Source organism: Electrona antarctica, assembly GCF_951216825.1.
Source record: "Electrona antarctica genome assembly, chromosome: 7".
Classification (NCBI taxonomy): Eukaryota; Metazoa; Chordata; class Actinopteri; order Myctophiformes; family Myctophidae; genus Electrona; species Electrona antarctica.
The window spans coordinates 26431746-26450830 of NC_136812.1; the positions used below are offsets into that span (position 1 = coordinate 26431746).

General features: G+C 44.9%; 1 protein-coding gene across 3 annotated transcripts in view; it reads right to left on the reverse strand.

Moving 5' to 3' along the window:
- nek7 (NIMA-related kinase 7) overlaps window positions 1–19085 on the reverse strand; it is an 89580-nt gene that overhangs the window by 39616 nt on the left and 30879 nt on the right. For 2 of the 3 annotated variants that reach the window (XR_013790413.1, XM_079506057.1), the window contains exons 2-4: window positions 14843–14931; window positions 7619–7759; window positions 6568–6630 (exon numbers count right to left, since the gene is read on the reverse strand). Coding sequence is in view for 2 of the 3 variants with exons in the window: in XM_079506057.1 (XP_079362183.1) it covers window positions 6568–6630; window positions 7619–7759; window positions 14843–14902 (264 nt within the window). In the remaining variant the exon portion in view is untranslated. The remainder of the gene's footprint in view (window positions 1–6567; window positions 6631–7618; window positions 7760–14842; window positions 14932–19085) is intronic. The other variant, XM_079506058.1, reaches the window with a different exon arrangement.

Genomic DNA, 19085 nt, shown 5'->3' on the forward strand with positions numbered 1-19085 from the left:
TCTGCTTATTCACACAAAGCTTCACTGTGACATTCTCCAAATAATGACAACTTCTGCACAGGGCCATTAAAGCACCTCATACCAGAACCTATCCTATTCTGGCAGCCCTGAGTGTATGTCACGGACTTAGTTGTTAGAAGGCACCAGCCGACATTTTACACTGATTTATTTTCACCGGCTAAGCCAATTAAAACAAAACACAACCCAACAAAGCAAAGTAGCCACATCCATGTTTGATAGTAAAAGCGAGGCCCCTAATGAGACGGTTTTGTCCACGACTGTGACAAAGCCAGGCGACATGTCACAACAGCCTCTCCGTCTGTGATGACAACAGCCCATGTCTGACACATGAGCACATGTACAAACACACACACACATACACACACACACACACGCGCACACACACACACACACACACACACACACACACACATCTGACAGGCTGACACGGCTGGCAGGAGGAAAAACAAGCGTCCCGGGCTCATCTCTGGGTGAGATTTCTTCCTGTTGGTTGGTCAATAAGGCAGGAACCGCATTCCATGAAGTAAACAAAAAGCCTCAATCCATCTGGAGCAGGAGGACGAGGTGTGTGCGTGTGGGGGGAGGGGGGGCTACAAGGAAACAAACATAGTGACACAGTGACACAGACATGGAAAGAAGTGAGGGGAGAAGGGGGGGGGGACGTGACGGAGAAGCGGAGGATGACAGCAGATTGAAAAAAGAGAGAAAAAGGCAAGAGAGAGAGAGAGAGAGAGAGAGAGAGAGAGAGAGACGGGGGGAAGCGAGCTGGAGCGAGAACGGAAGAAAGATACCAGCAAAGGATAGAGATGGAGATGTGCGGCATGGCGTGGAGTGGGGTGGGGTCATTATGCGAACAGACGTGTGTGTGTGCGTGTGTGTGTGTGTGTGTGTTGGGGCGGGGGGCATGCAGTGCGACACGCCTCCTCCTCATTCTCTGCTATGATTAAAGAAATGTTCATGCTCTGGATGATGCTGAGAGGAGAGGAGTGTGTAGTATAGAGTGCGCTACACTACTCTCCACTCCTTCTGTATACACCCCTCCCTCCCCCCAGTGCCAGATGTATTTTTGGCTCGGGGTGGCAGTTCTGTGTGGCATCGCACGAGGGAGCAGAGCCAGAATGACAAGTCTCTCCCCTCCACCCCTCTTTTTCTCCCCCTTTTTTCCAGCACTGGAACCCTGCAGGCCCGCCATCCAGGAGGAAGTATGGGTGACATTCACACGCAAGATGTTTCACGCAAATGATGGCTGCAGAATGGCAGCAGCATGTCCGATCATGTGTCATAGACCATTTCATTACTGCCTTCATTCATGCACAGGATTACTTACAACCTGTTCACTGTACATTATACGCAATATATATATACGTATATTAGACACACCGGTGTGAGGTGAATAAGCAGTTTTTAGTCATAAAAGTCAAAGTAAATTATGTAAAAAAATAAGTTAAATCTAAAATCACAGTTTTGGTTGTATTTCGATGAATGAATAGAGCGTCGCAGTCCCGCCCCCTTTCAGAACGATGAGTGGCCCAGGAAATAATTCCCCATTCATTTTCCCCATAGGCTTTTCAAAAAGTTTATTTATTTAAAGACGTTTACACCGCGGACACCGTGGCCTTGTGGTTAGAGTGTCCGCCCTGAGACTGGGAGGTCGGGGTTCAATCCCCGGCAGGGTCATACCAAAGACTCTAAAAATGGGACCCAATGCCTCCCTGCTTGACACTCAGCATCAAGGGTTGGATTGGGGGTAAGTCCCTGCGACATACTAGCGTCATGTCCAGGGGGTGTACTTGTACATCAAGCTGCCTCACGCTACAGAAACAGGAGATAGGCTCCTGCCCTATGGGCCTCATGGCTCGGCAAGGCTACTTACTTTACTTACACCGCGGACAAAGCCAACTCGGCTCGTGACAAATCATGACAATAAACACAAAGGTTTGGGCCGATCAAATAATTAGAAAGAATAAAAAAGGCAGGGTGCAACAGTAAGAAGAAAAACAAAACAAAAACGTGTTGCACCCTGCCTTTTTTTCTTCTTTTTATTTGATCTTTCTTCTTTTTATTTGATCTGCCCCGCGTTGTAATAAATACTTTTTGAAAAGCATATGGGGAAAATGAATGGGGAATCATTTCCCTCCACTCGTCGTTCTGAAAGGGGGCAGGACGGTGACGCTCTATGACATTCCCTTTGTACCTATAGTGGGAACATAACATCCGGTCATCACAGATCCAAACGGGTATGTCACAGTGAAGAATCAATTGTGGACATCCAAATGCAGACACACAGCTGAGGTCCCATCACACAAGTTGTAAATCTAAGTATAACCACAGCTACAATCTCACAGCATATGTTAATATACGCATATATTACATCATATTTTACAGGATAAAGCCCTGCAGCTATCATGGCTACACCCTCCGAGTGCTTCAGTCCTATAGTAGTTATAGTCACTAATGCCCAGCCTCATTCAGGCTTTTTCCAGCATGGAGAATTTCGAGGTGGCCGCATAACATTTTGTGCTGCTTCGACAAAACTCTGTCCATGTCAGCTTGCTCAGTGCAGGACAGAACGAGGAGTCGAGGAGATGGTGTCATTATGGCTCCGCTGCCAAGTCCTTCAGGAGTGTGTTAAAATATATTAACTATAAAGTTGATATTTAAGTTTCATGGGTGATTTTAAAATCATTATTATGTAAAAAGAGTATTTAAGCCTGAAAAGGTGGGTTTTATGACATCGAGTCGGAGCCGTCAGATTTATCATATTCCATCCTGATTGGCGAAATCCGAACATTGCTGGCCCACAATAAACTGCCTGACCTGGCAGTTTATTGTGGCAGTTTATTGTGGACCAGCAATGTTCGAATTTCGCCAATCAGGATGGAATATGATAAATCTGACGGCTCCGACTTGATCACATGACTATAGAGATAATGTGTACCGATTTGTGTGATATTTGGACACAATCTCTAGGAGTAATATCCCAAACTTAGTTTTACATAAATCAGCCTCCTGGTGGGCTATAACAGTCTGATGTGAAACGTTCTGCTCTGGCGTCCAGGGAGTGTGTGTGCACATTTTCAGGACGATCAAACCAACGCTGCCGGAGATTAGCTGTTCACAGATGGACACACAGATGGACATACGGACGGACAGGGGGAAAAAAATAAAACTGGTCTCCATCTCGCCGTCGGCCTGGCGGAGACAACAAGGCAGCTTTATTTTGTAAAATTAAAACAAAGTGGTGCCAAATGAATGCATGATACATACACGGATTCACGATTAAAGTACAGCCTCATTTTGTCAAGGAAGTGTGTGTGTGTGTGTGTGTGTGTGTGTGTGTGTGTGTGTGTGTGTGTGTGTGTGTGTGTGTTTGTCCACGCCATGCCAGTCCAGTTAAATGAGGTTGGGTTGTGCCAGTTCTCTATCTCTGTCAGAAAACCACCAGTGTAATCTAATCTCAAGCAGAGCCCGGGTGCGCACACACACACACACACAGAATTTAAACAGTGATTAGAGGAAATCCTTAGCTTCCAGAGTACAAGGCTGGGCTGATAGCGATCACAAACAGAGGGGATGAACAGTTGAACAGTTAGAGGATTCCAAAAATGCATGTTTCAGATTAGCACAGAATAGTCTATTTCTGTGCCAACATTTCTCAGGGTGGATTCACACAAAAAGGGATGGAATGGAAGAAGTGGGCTACTTCAGCTAAGAAATCATTATGCCAGAACAGCAGAGCACAGACGAATGGGCAGACTGAGTCTGAGACGTACTGTAGACAGACAGACAAATAAACAAATAGGCAGACTGTTGAAGGGCTGTGGCTGTGTGTGTGTGTGTGTGTGTGTGTGTGTGTGTGTGTGTGTGTGTGTGTGTGTGTGTGTGTGTGTGTGTGTGTGTGTGTGTGTGTGTGTGTGTGTGTGTGTGTGTGTGTGTGTGTGTGTGTGTGTGTGTGTGTGCGCGTGTGCGTGTGCGTGCGTGCGTATATGTGTCATGCCAGTCGGGCCATGCCAGCGTGCCTCTCATTATTCTGATTTGGCTGTGTCTCCTGTTGGCCTGTCTAGCAGGGGGATGAGGCAGAGGGACTGTCTCTTTCACACTCAGCCCTTTGTTTTTTAAGGCTGGCCGAGGCGGGGCGGGACCGCCGAATAACCACCAACATTTCGCTAGCATTCAGCCAGAAGACATTTCTTAAAAGACAAAAAGGGAGGCACAAAATGCTCTAGGGGAGACCGGGTGAGAGAGAGAGACAGAGAGAGTACGCCGATGGAATGACATGGCAACAGGGGGAGATAAAAACAGGCAGAGGAGGGAGCAGTAGGAATGAGAAACACAGAAAAGTGAAAGGTGGTATGAGGGAAGAGTCTGTGGGAGTGAGGGAGTGTGCAACAGAAAGCCATATACAAACATATATATACCTCATATACCTCATTCACCGGGGTCTCCCAGGGTTCGGTGCTCGGCGCTCGGATCAAAATAGCTGATCTTCTAGAACTGCTGTTTTCAGCGACGGTTCACCTATGTTTTTGTGAATGTTCTCCTATTATGACAGGCCCAAAATAGAGACCCTAGGGTTCATGTAGTTAAGCGACAGAAAATAAATGAGATAGGCAGGGGGATATAAGCAAACGAGTGTGTGTGGCGCAAAACTTTGGCCTCTGACCATTTGCCAACACTCTTTGTGAACGTCACACAATGATCATTGTCACTCAGAACAACAAGGTAGCCATCTATAAGAGGATCTGTCAGAAGCTAATCTTGCAACCAAGACTAGACTGATAGGTGGAAAATATCTTATTCATTCTGTCACTAAGCTAACGCAGAATCTCACAAATGTTTGTTTCCATATTATTTCTAAACATTTTGAAATATTAAACTGTCATCGGCTAGACTCTTTCAGTCATAGACTGATCACGTGAAATCTGAGATTCACATGAATCAACGCTGTTGTTGGACCCCGTGTTGTTAAAAGTATCGCTCTTTACGGGTTCCATTCCTGCAACCCACCTCGCCTCCCCCAATCAGCCGTAGGAGTTTCAATTAAGTAGCAAGAGATAATTGGTAGTGGTGTAGTGGTGAGAGAGGTATAGAAAGAAGGAGATCTGTGTGTGCAAAACGCCTCCAGCTCATCATTTATACACACACAGAGAAGGTGTGTATAAATGATACATATAGTCACTGTCGGGCAGAAACCTCGTACAGTGTGTATGAGGTATGAGAACAATCGTAATTGACTGAAATTTTTTATTTCTGGGGTGATCTGTGCGTCCGTCACGCCTCGTGACATGCTCTATATGACCAGTAGAGAATTCATTCCATATGTTGATCTGACCTCAAACCCTTAAGATCTCCATATATGGAGCTGACCTGTTCTGACATTCCATATGTTGATCTAACCTCAAACCCTTAAGATCTCCATATATGGAGCTGACTTGTTCTGACATTCCATATGTTGATCTGACCTCATCAAACCCTGTACACTCAAGACAGGCTCCATGTATGGCACGTGTCATGGAGAAGACCTACCAATCTAGAGGCTTGTCAATCAACTATTTTCATACTTTTGCAGAACACTGTTACACGACAAAGTATAAAATAGGGCATTAATTTAAGAAAAACATAAAAGATTCAATAGGTTTCTGCCGACAGCAATGATGCAGGAAAGCGAACCAGGAGTATGTGCACATGCATACAGTATACACATATGCATATTGTACCTACTGTATACAGCCCTGCACACTCTCAAACATGTCAGAGTGACACTTCTGTGGGATCTTGCAGACAGCAGGAATTATTGAGGCTGGCATTAGTTTGTTCATTAGTGTTTGAGAGCAGCACAAATGACTCACGTCGAACGTGGTTTGATAAACGAAAACGCTTCATTTGGAACGAAGAGAACAACAAAAAGAAACAAAAAACGAGAGAGAAAAGAAGAAGGGTGGAAAAGCAGAAGGGATGGAAAGAGCGAGATAGAACATCAAAAGACACATGAGGGAGACTACTAAATTTTCATGCTGATGCACTGTTGGCCCCCCTTTGAAACATTATAGAGAGATGAAAAATAACAATAGTTTCAGCATTAAAAAAAGAGTCAATGTGAGCCTGGAGGTACGACACACTGGAGCTAGTGATGTTGCGCGCACAGAGACACACACACACAGATGCTCAAACACATAAAAACACAAAGGTACACTTACTCTCTCACACATGTACACACGCGCGCACACACACACACACACTCGAGACAGACAATCTGTACACGATGCACACACACACACACACACACACACACACACACACACACACACACACACACACACACACACACACACACACACACACACACACACACACACACACACACACACACACACACACACACACACACACACACACACACACACACACACACACACACACACACACACAGATCAGATCCGTCTGGCGCAGATCAATTGTTTTCCTGTGGTGGAAGGTCTCAGCTGAGGCACCTTAAGAGAACAGAGCACAGCGCATGATGCCGTCTCCACTCCCCTGGTCCTTTACCTTAAGGAGATCTATCTCTTTGATGCAATCTTGCCGAGCTTTGGCATCCATCAAGTCGAATATCTATCAAGAGATCAAAAGAAAGAGAGAGAGAGAGGAAGAGAGAGAGAGAGAGACAGAGAGAGAGATAGCGAGACAAATGGAGAGACAGAGAGAGAGAGCTGTTATAGCAAATCCAAGGGATGGAGAAGAGAAACAAAAACACTAAACATGGGGAGAAAAGAGAGAACATTGCTTTTGAGACTGATACTGTATGTACTGTACGAGTGTGGCGTCAGTCACTGGGTGATGTTTTACTGAGTGATACACAGTGTGTGTGTGTGTGTGTGTGTTTGTGTGTGTGTGTGTGTGTGTGTGACGTGCGTGTGTGTGCGTGTGTGTGTTCATCCAAAAAGTTACAACACATAATCCTGAATACAGATATAGAGGGATAGAGTACATGAAAGCATACTGTATAGCAGCTGGATCACCAACTATCACACATTATGAATACACGTACATACAGCATGTGTGCGTTTGTGTGTGTGTGTGTGTGTGTGTAGTTGGCATCAGCTGCTCCCCATCAGATGGATCATTACCAGTAACGCAGAACCAGCCAATGACAGTGACCAGATACAACACAACCAAACAGAATATGTGGCTGCGCGCTGGTGTGGTGTATGTGTGTTTATGGTCGTGTTACCGTTGAGTTTTAGCATATGTGCATATTAGAGTGTATCAGTGTGATGGGGGGTAGGGGGGGGGGGGTGGAATTCTAACCAGCCTACAGCAGTGGACTGCAACATTCCTGCATGCCTCTCTCTGCCAGCTGGAAGCTAGAGGATGTGTGCCCGTGCGTGCGTGCATGCGTGCATGTGTGTGTGGGGGGGGGGGGTGTTTACTACAGGCTATTGATTTAGGAGTGCAAGCCATAACAGAATTCTATGCAAATGTAAATTCATTTCAGTTAAAATTATTATTTTATCTAAATTGAACAAAAGACAAAAACTAAAATCTTTGTCAGCAGCGTCGGGATTGGAAGTGTTTGTGTTTACAGACAGTCCTATCTCACCTGGACTTTCTTGAGGGCCACTGATGTGTTGTCTAGCAGGTATCTGGCTCGGTACACTTCACTGAACTGTCCGCGGCCGATCTTCTTCTCAATCTGGAAGTTAGCCAGGGAATTATGGCCCATGTCTGGCTGCAGTGGCTTCTGAAATGATACACACACACACAATATATATATATATATATTAGAGGGAGGGACAATACAAAGTAAGACATGAGTCTTTGCTACATCAGTTCAGGAAGGAAGAAAGGATGAAAGACGCAGAGGTGTTGCACTAGGTGTTTTTCCAGGCTGCTAGTGATTTGACTTGAAATCTGGACAACATATTTCCCCACTCCAAATGAAATTAATTGATGTCATTAGCTTGTTAAAAAAAAGTCTATGAAATGTTTCCAGTGAGGTACTACAGTGAAAAAAGGAATGGGCCAAGGACAGGCCCCTGAGAGATTGCAAAGTTAACCGTGAACACTCAATCACTCCAAAAAATTACTTTATAACAGAATAAGACAAACTTGCAGTCTGATCTAATAACTAAGGTATTCTTTCTTGTAATGGAGCCAATTCATCTCAGTTGGGTCATTAGGTTCATTATACTCCAGCGTAATATTGTCCTCTTTTCTTTGTCTGCCAAGACCCATCAGTGACAGATTGACGACAGGCTCACAGGCTCTCGCTTGCCTCTGGTTCTGCCCTCCATTATCCTGTCTGCAATGAGCAGCATCCAGCATGACTAAAAGAGGAAATAAATAAATTACAAGCAAATAAGCCCTAATAAGCCCCTTGGACGAGTGAAAAAATAAATGAATATAAAACATAACACGCGGGGCCACATGACCTTTCTAGCCTTCTTTGTAAACTTTTGCTGGGCGTTGGCGGGGCGGCGGGGGGACAAGCAGAAGGTGACAGATATCAGAATGCCACATGTCACACACCAGCGCTGCTGCCCGACATGGCCATGGGAGAGGCTCATGGACAAACAACTTAGGAAGGAGGGAAACAAGAGGAGAAGGAGGATATATCAAATATCAAGTCCAGCCGTTTCACTTGTGGTAGTGTTGGACACCTGAAAACACACCCAGGACAGAGACTGAGGATTTCCCCCAGCTGGTGCACTCACGCACGCACACGCACACGACTGCACCACAAGAACAAAAACCTCCAAGATGAAGTTTGCCCAAAAAGGGAATTAGAAATCTTAAGTCTTAATATAAGTGGGAATATCTCCTCCGCTGAAATGTCCTGTACACCAACACCAAAAAAACATAAACACCATCTGCTTTAACCAACATCTGTGGTCAACTGTGAAATCGTCACTAATTGCCATAAAATGTTACACTCGCCACATTGCCAACACAGGCATGTTCAACACGTTGATATACTGACAGCACTAATATAAAGACTGCATCATGTAGCATGAGATAAATGCATTCGCATACAGTACATACAAACGTGAAGTGCGCACACACACACACACACACACACACACACACACACACACACACACACACACACACACACACACACACACACACACACACACACACACACACACACACACACACACACACACACACACACACACACACACACACACACACACACACACACACACACACACACACACACACACACACACACACACACACAGGAAGAGGGACTCACAACAGGCCCGTGTATTGGATGGAAGGAGGGCTGTGAGGATGGGGGTTGGGGTGTGCAGAGCATGGGGCCAACCAATTTAAGCATTTCATTGTTTTGGTTTTTTTTAAGTTGACAGCCAGGAGGAGAGGCGCGAGCCAACGAGATGCCCTGTCCAATTAACACGGCGGAGGTGTGTGCATTTTTTTTCCAGCATGATGCGGCCGTCATCATCAGCTCTGACAGCAAGCATGACATACTGTTCCACTTCCTATTGTTCAGCATCACAGCAACGTTCAACAACTCCCACTGTACTGTACTGGTAATAGCTTCCACTAGTGCACACATGCACGTCATAATCACAATAATAACAACAACAAACTAACAATAAGAATGAAGGATTTAGCTGGCAAATTCATCATGGTAATCGAGTTGCGTGGAAATCTACAAAGTTGGCGATTGAAACTAAAGGTATTGAGAATTGATTTGTTTTGTTCCGTTTCTTTGTGGTCACCAACATGTTTGTTTAGGATGCAGGAGTCACAATGTTTAGATTAGCAGAGAGAGAGGGGCATGAGGAGGAAGAGGGGGCATTGCTTTCACTCGCTGCATGGTAGCTTGACAAATGTTAGCATGAGCCTCTAAAGCGCTGTGACAACCGCCTGCTGAGAGCGCGGTCTCGCTAATGTGTCCTGGCATGCCGGCCCCGTAATCACACATTTACATATGCAATGACCTACATTTGCATGTCAGATCGCACACTGTCCGGCGTGATTAACGGCGGGCACCTCCCTGCGTGGAGTCGCCCTGGGTGGCGGCAGGGGCCGTGCGAGGGCGGTTGAGAGGGGCCGGAGGGGGGGCGACTTTTTTGGCAGCCGCGGGGCCGGGCTGCCAGGCAGGATTATGTCAGCCGGCGGGCACCCGGCATTAGACACTTCATTAGAGCTAATCTGTTTAGCAGTGGGCAGTGTATGTAAACTTCACAGGCCATTTGCGGCACCTCTTCACCCCCTGGCCTGGCCTTCAAAGGGCAGGAGGGCGGCGGCTGACTGACAGGCAGTCTCATCCACCGTGCACGGTTGTCACACAGTCGGGAGCTTCCAGCTGAAATGTGAGGGCCCACCCCAGACACACACACACACACACAAAGGGTCAGAGACACACACGGGAGGGGAAGTCACAGGAGTGACCCTGAATGACGATGGGGTCATTGGCTGAAACAAACTGGGAGGAGAGGTTTGGTCAGACTGCAGAAGTGACTATTATGTGCCCTTAAGAGTGTGTATGAGTGTGACTGTGTGGCCTGGTTCACCGTTCAGATGAAAAGGTCCTATACAGTTCAGTGGGTGGAACACGACTGAGAGGTATGCACTCATGTCTCTAAGGTATTTCTGAACACTGCAAATTCCAGTGTTCATTTAACTCTGGGAGTGTATGGGTCCATTTGGTTACATTTTGTATACATGCAACAGTTGCAAATGGATAAATGAACAGAGATTGTACTGTCACCAAGTAGAACAAAACATTCAAAATGTATAAATCATAGTTCTTCCATGACACAACCTACTTGTCTACAATGTAAAAGCCCACATAGCATATAAACAGAGAAAGAAAAGACTTTCCCCAACTGTTTCTTTCTGAGATACTTGGCTCTCTGTCTCTACATCAGCTATCACGCCATTTTGGACACAATGGGACTGTGTGTCTACTCTCCTGCGACATTGAATTGTGGCAAGACGTTCTAGATTTCCGGTAAAATGTCACAACTAGAAACCGCAGCTGTGTTTTGCCTCTCGTCCACTCATCCATCTATTTCTCCTTCTGCTCTTTCTATTTCTATTCATTCAGCCGTTTGTCACAAACCCTGTTGTATGAATGTATCACGTCCTGTGTGTGAAGTTGACAGTGGTCAGGTTCCTGGAAGTGACACCATGAAAGTAGCATTCTGCCTGTGATTATCAAACGTGTGTAAGAATGAGGGGTGATATATGGAGGATCAAGGCAATAGACAAGACACTGCAGGCCTATACTAAAACTAAATAGCATAAAACATAACTACTGTATATAGGCTAGATGTTTAAGCAGTATTGGTGTTAGGAGGTGAACTCAATGGAGAATGACCTCCTAAGCTTCGCACCTCCCTCCTCCCAGGTGTAACCGTTATGATATATTCTAGGTTTAATTTACCTTTCCATAATTGAATTCGTTAGGCTGTATCATGTGGTATGTTATTACTAACCACGTATCAAGCTATATCTACTGTAGTTTCTTTATTTCTTTTTTGTTGGCATCATTCCGGTTGGTGATGGGACGAGCTGCAGGGGATGGAGATTAAGTGGCAGCCAGGCAAGGCATTGTGGGTAACGACTGTGAGGGACAGCGTGTCTTGGTATAAAGGTGACGCACAATCGCCATGGGCAACTCACTGGCAGAGAGAGAGCGAAAGGGGGGAGGGTAGGGGAGGGAAGAGGGAGGGCAGTCAGACAGACAGCACATCGGAGGAAGTGTGATATGGGCTGGCCAATAATGACACCATCGCCAAACACCACTGACAGACACATGGAGAGAGGAAGGAGGGAATGCAGGAGACACAGAGAGAGAGAGAGAGAGAGAGAGAGGAAGACAAGGAGAAGAGGGGAGGAGGTGTGATATGACAGCCCAGCAGTGCCAGCGGCTGCCAGAGAAAGGCCAGCGGCGGCAGAGAGAGGTGCCGACACACACACACACACACACACACACACACACACACACACACACACACACACACACACACACACACACACACACACACACACACACACACACACACACACACACACACACACACACACACACACACACACACACACACACACACACACACACACACACACACACACACACACACACACACACACACACACACACACACACCTAGAGAGAGGGGGGACATATGAACCAGGCAGAGGGGCCCTCTCGTACCCTCACAATCCCCCCAAGCTCAGCACCATACAATATTCATCACCAGCCAGCCAGCACCCCAAAGCTGCTTCTCCTTCTTCTCAAAGCTGTGTTATACTGTACCTACTGTAGTTGCTCACCGGTGTCGCACACTGAAAAAAGCTCACAACGTGTGAGCCTATAGATCTGCTATTTCAGGTGCGCAACACCGGTACACAACTAAATATAAATCACCCTTCAATCTGCTGCACGACCTCCCTACCTTGTCTCTGCGCTCACAGATGGATCCCGTCTCTGTCTAAATCTGCAGTCTCAAAAATGTGATCTGAGGGGGCTTCTCACTTCCCCTCCCACTCACTCAAAGAGCAAATGCAACATTAAAAATGCACATCTTACCAGCTCATCGCATTTACCTAATGCATATGCATCATACTTCCGGGACCAAGAGATAAGATATATCGCAAGCGATACTGAATATCCTTCATCACATATACAATTCAGATTTTTTTTTTCCCCAGGAAAGAAAGTGGTGTTGGATTATTTTTCCCCCCTTCCCTCTCCCTCTGTGCTGCAGAATAGACTGAACCCTGGGAGAAAGTGTGAAACAGATTCAGGACTTGTTGAAAGACACCCATCTGGATTGCTGGTTAGACAGCTATCTGCATACTCACCAGCGCTCTCTCTCCCCATCTTCCACTAAATATGAAATCAGTTCAGACGTGCTTTATGAAAGTGCAACAAACGTGGTGTAGAATACCAAGTTCATTTTACTGCCAATATTCATGCATGCAAAAAATACGGGCCTTTGCATCACTGAAGAACAATGATAAAAAGACGAGAATTGTGATGAAAATTGCACTAAAGACAAAAACAGATTGAAAAACACTATGAGGACAAGGAGTCATTACACTAAAGCAACAGCGCATCATCAATTGATGGGAAATCACTGGAAAATACATGATGTTGAAAATACAATGTGTGCGGGGGAGTATGTGTATGCTGCTAAAAACTCAAATTAATCATTAAAGCCTTTATCCGACTTTCCTTTGTGTGCAGCACAATTATCTTTAATTTCACAATTACAAATCTTAGAGTAAATTAACCCCCTTGGCAATTCCAGTGTTAATATTGCAGTGCCCTTGCATAGTCGAGAAAAACAACAATTGAAAACACAGGCCTATTTTTAGAGTCCTCACTCCAACTCCCTCTCTAAAAAAATAATGTTTTCCACACACACTCCTGGGGCGTATGGATGATCCTCTTTGTTAAAAGTCCATTCAATACTTTATGGAAGGAAAGAAACATCCTTGTGGAAGGAAATCGATGGGCCTGATGTTGGCGGCTGGAATTAAAATCCAACGGTGACCAGATTTTGCACAGAACGACCTGGATTGTATTGAACCAACAGAGGCACACTGGGAGGTCAGGCAATGCAAGCCTCCAGAGGTTGGATCAATAGGAAAAAAATGAATACAAATTTAACATTCACCCTCTGCTGCCAGTCTCACATTCAGGCTACAATGCTACATGCTTCTCCCGGCTAACGTACAGTATAAGTGGACCGTACACAATAATTATAATGTATAATGGATATATACACCATTCACATTACATGAGCACACATAGGAATGTCCTGTTGAATAGTTAGTAACATAGTGATGTGATGGAGAAGATAGGGACAGCATAAGCATTAATTATAAATTCAACACCCCTTGATACTTAGTCTCTACATTAGTTACTGTTCAAACCCACCACTCAACCCCTTATTACATTTGAATACACCAATCACTATGGGCAAGAGGATGCAGATAATATACAGTTTATTGACTGCAGTAGAGGGTTTGGTAACTGAAATGAATGGTTAGTGATCTGCCTGAACTTGCAAGCTGTAGAGATGATAGCAGGGATAAACACATTAAGGAAAAAGACAGAAATCATGAAGATGTTGTGTCTTTGCTTGCTGTGTGTGTGTGTGTGTGTGTGTGTGTATGTGTGTGTGTGTGTGTGTGTGTGTGTGTGAGTGAGTGAGTGAGTGAGTGAGTGAGTGAGTGAGTGAGTGAGTGAGTGTGTGTGTCTGTGTGTGTGTGTCTGTGTGTGTGTGTGTGTGTCTGTGTGTGTGTGTGTGTGTGTGTGTGTGTGTGTGTGCGGTTCCGTATAGTGTCCATTCCCACATGAAATGGCTGTTGATATAGTACATATGCTCACACAAGCCAAGGTGTCTAATACACACAAAACTGAGCAATACAGGATATTGCGTATAATGTACAAGGCGGCAGATTGTAGTTCCCTTATTTCAGAGTCAGTCCAATTCCCAGACAGTTTCAAGAAATGCTGAATTCAGCCGTTTTACTTTCGGTTATCTAAATCTTCTGTACGAAATATGAACGGTACCTGTGCTCACAGGTCACAGGATTTAAATCTCCACTTCCTATAGCTACATCGCTAATGTACGTCGTATTACGTAAATATACTAGGTCGAGAGTATAGGGAAGCTTGTAGAAAACTAAATCAACACCGGCTCATGTACCCACATGTTGCCGATATGGAACATTGCGATTGGATTTACACTCAGCTTTCATTAGAAGAAGGAAGGGGGCTTTAGTTAGGTATCTGTGTGTGGGTGATGAAATGTGTTCAGTGCTGTAGTACCTGAGGTTGAAAAACTGGTACTGCTGCTTGTTGTCCTTGCGGTTGTGCATCCATATCCATGGTGTTTAGGGGACTGGATCCTTCACACCCTTGAGGAACGAGCACACACACAACACTCTGGTCAGCCTTCAGTTGAGGTTTTATGAACGCTCAAAGTCTCTGACTATAGCCCCACACTAGTGGCACAAAAAGTACAAATTCCAATACCCTTACAACAGTGTGCGTGGAGTGGTTCTAGGAAAATGAACTGGCTCTTGTGGCAGTCACTGGCTGGCCGGTGTCTAGTATCACTGTAACCAGATCCGTTATCGTGGACGGAGGATTTGATAGTCTTTTTGTGAGTTCCTCTCAGGTTGCACTGTGGTACAGTTAGCAGCAGACAGCGGTGGTAAACTGAATGAGCAGCGATAACACTGCTCTTTATATTTCCTTGGAATCATTCCAGGAATCATTTCAGGGGAGCAACTGGTTATACAGGCTCTTAAGTCTTTTTCTTTTTTTGTACAAAATATAGGTTATGAGGCAAGGAGGGCAAGAGTGTGGAGAAAGGGGGTATGCCAAAGCATTGTATATTTGCATGTTCTGGCATGTAGCCTAGAGAAAAGCTAAGTGCATAAAATATTCCAACAAGGATTTGCTGGGATTTACCATTCATCGCTGTAATGTCAAATGTTACCCGAATGCACAACAAAAAAATAAATTAGAAAAAGAAGAAGAATGACTTAATGCACTTGCATTTGAAATTACCTCGAGGTTTCAGTTTTGGATAAACTCATTCCTGTTTACAGGAAACAGTGTGGTATAGAATGCATAGGCACCCTGTAGAATCTGAACACTCAACACCTTTTTCTACTCATAATTTAGTCAGGCTGCATAACAATAGCCTTGTGTCATCGGCAAAAACACACACATGTAAGGTGTGGACGGGAGAGGATGCATATATTCAACATACAGAATGAGGCAGAGACACATAGATGTGGCACACACACACACACACACACACACACACACACACACACACACACACACACACACACACACACACACACACACACACACACACACACACACACACACACACACACACACACACACACACACACACACACACACACACACACACACACACACACACACACACACACACACACACACACACACACACAGTGGTGGAAATGGAAACAGCTTAATGCAGGGAAGCTATAATGAGCAGATGCTGTTGACAGAGTCAGGAAGGGAAAAAATACAGACTAGAAGCTTGTGTTCGCACCTCAGGAGGGGCGGGGGGAAGAAAGGACCGAGGCCAGACTATAGGGCTGGTCTGCAGGATCGGAAAACCCGGGATTGGAATTCTAATGATTCTGTCACTATCTGTAATGCCTCGTCAAGCAATAATCTGTCTCACTCACATGAATACATGCATGGATAGCATCCATGTGTGGGCGCGCACGGGCACGCACGCACGCACGCACGCACGTGCACACACACACAAAACTTCCCCGCTCCAAAGGGAGCGGGGAAGCAAAACACTTCACGGTGGGTCATTTGCATGTGTTTCAGCAGAGTGACTGCAGTCGGTCTGTGTATGCGTCTGTCTGTCATCCGTGTGTTATTGTGTGTCTTGTCTCCGTCGCCTCTGATGGAGCAGACTGAGTGAGAGCGTCTCCCTTGCCAATTAAAAATCCCCCCGCTACAATGGAGAGAGAGGCATGGCATCCAGGAGCTGTCTCCCTGCTGATGTCATCAGACCGATTCACTAAAGGTTAATAATGCTAATTAAACAGAGATATCTGCGTGGCTCTGTGCGTGTGTGTGTGTGTGTGTGTGTGTGTGTGTGTGTGTGTGTGTGTTGACTGTTGAGGGGTTGGACAGTTTATGTGTGCACTGTGCATGTGTAGATTGTGTGTGTGTGCATGCATGTTTTTTTGTGCATGTGTCTGAGCATTTTGCTGTTTCATTCATGTTTATTTTAGATTTGTTTGGCTTTTCTTCTGGCCCGCATGCAGGCTTTGAAGATCATTAAAATAACTGTTTGAATAATACCCTCTCCAGGGATTGCGTAGACTATATTGGGAATGTTATTTCCTGAGATCTACATTTAAGAGCTTTTTTTTAATAAGTTTGCAGGCTTTCATAATATAAAGGGGCTAACAAATTAGGAGGATTTAAAAGTACCCGACACTGGAGGCAGAAAAATAGCCTAGAGAATTTCTAATTATTATCTTTTAAATGAAAACATTTGTTAAATGTCCCATCCTGGATTATTCTCACCTTTTAATTTAAATAGCCAACAATGGAGAAAATCTATAATCTGTGGTTTTCACTGCCTTTTGGAAGCACTATCAGAAATGACATAGCTGAAGTCATTTAGGATTTCTTTTCATTTTTTACATCGTCTTTCATTTCTAGAACAGTGCTGCACTCACAGCGTGTTCCTAAGCTCTCGTTTATGCACATCTATAATCAGTTTGTCGAAACTCGCGGATTCACGTTGCGTCATTCAGAGTATCATGGGTGTTGCGTCATTCAAAGTATCATGGGTTTTATGGGTAAGTGTAGGGGTGTCCAACGTATCATGGGTTTTATGGGTAAGTGTAGGGGTGTCCAACCGATAACCGCTAAGAAATTGGTAACCGACAAACACTAAGGGCTAATGGTGAACTGATAAAATAAAAAGCCCACAGGGCTCTGTATGCATTTATAATTTTATTTTAACGACTGCACGGGATGCTTGACTGTTGGACTCACCACAGAGTTATTTGACAATTATGGGCTAGGAGTGGAAGGTTAATTCCGCCGTCTTATCGACACAAAGTATGCGACAGACGCACTGCAGACAACCTGGCTGGTTGGTAAACAAAACGATGCAGTGGTGGAGGCTTGGTAGCCTGGCTTTGCCAGAAACAACTCACGCCTCCTCCCAGCTATGATATCGGGGAGGAAGCAAGAGCGAATCCACGTTATCATTATAAGCCAGGCTAGACGCTTGGGGACTGAAGGTGCGTTCAAACTTGAAGATATATATTTGTTTCCAGTTGCTTCAATCGCTTCCCTTTGGTCACGCAGGTCAGCGTTGGTTAAAAGTCCCTTCGCGCCAGCTCACTCTTTTCCATGCTTCCATGATCTGTCTGTAGCCGTCTTCCCCCTCCCTCGAGTGGTGGATTATATTATTGATATATTATGATACAACAGAAAAAGCACACAGTAATTTAACTTTGGGAGTGTAACCAAATGGACCCGCTCATTCCATTTTGTGGTCTCGAAACACCTTTAGGCTACTGGGAAAGTGTGTGCATCACAGTGCATGTGTTCACCATAACGCACGTAATGTTGTGGCTGCTAATTCCCCCGGCCGGGCCGACTGGGACTCAAAAAACCCTGTTGTATTTGTCTTTTTTAATGGGTAAAATAGCACATTATATCCTTAGCGGGCCAACGGTTAATTAGCCGTCAAGGCTTAACGGTAACCAGTTAATAAAATGTCTCCATTTGGCCACCCCTAGGTAAGTCTCCCATTGGTTTAGGAGGTAGCCAATCATGACTAGGTCGCTACTAAGGTCGCTTGCATGGTAGTAGAGGTAGATCAACATGTTGTCCAGGTGCTTTTCAAGCTGCTAGCAAAAACTCTATGTATCATGCATTGCCCAAGAAAGTCAAACCCTTGTTAACAAATGCAATCAGAGATTCCTCAACTCTGAGTCTCTGTCAAACTCAGAGGAAGACAGGTGCAATTCAGTCTGAGATAAGCAATAGTGATGCAGGCATGCCTTTAGACAGAGAGTGCTTGCCTCAGAGTTATACTGTATGCAGACTACTGGATAATGCAATACTTTTATATCTATATGTTATATCTTAAGGGGAAATGGCTCAGGGCAGGCCTTGGTTCAGATACAGTACAAGCTGAAGCTGAAGAGTTCCTTAACAGCAGGTCTACAGTTTAAACAGCTATAAAATAATTTGACTTGTATTAAAAAGACAAATTGCTGAGTAAACTCTGGTCCATAATCTTGTATAGGTACAAGATTCAATAATTTATTGCCATGTCAACAGAGTTGATTGGAATGTGTTACAGTGTCAATTCATTGCAGTAACAGGGGAAAGAGACAACAATTAGAACTACACAGCTGCAGCCATATTTCGGCGCTGCCCTCAGCTTCCTTGCATCTCGAGAAGAAAAGAAAAAAACACCTTATCTAGGCTCAGACTAGCGCTCTGTAAAAGCAGAGTGCTGTGATTTTTGAAC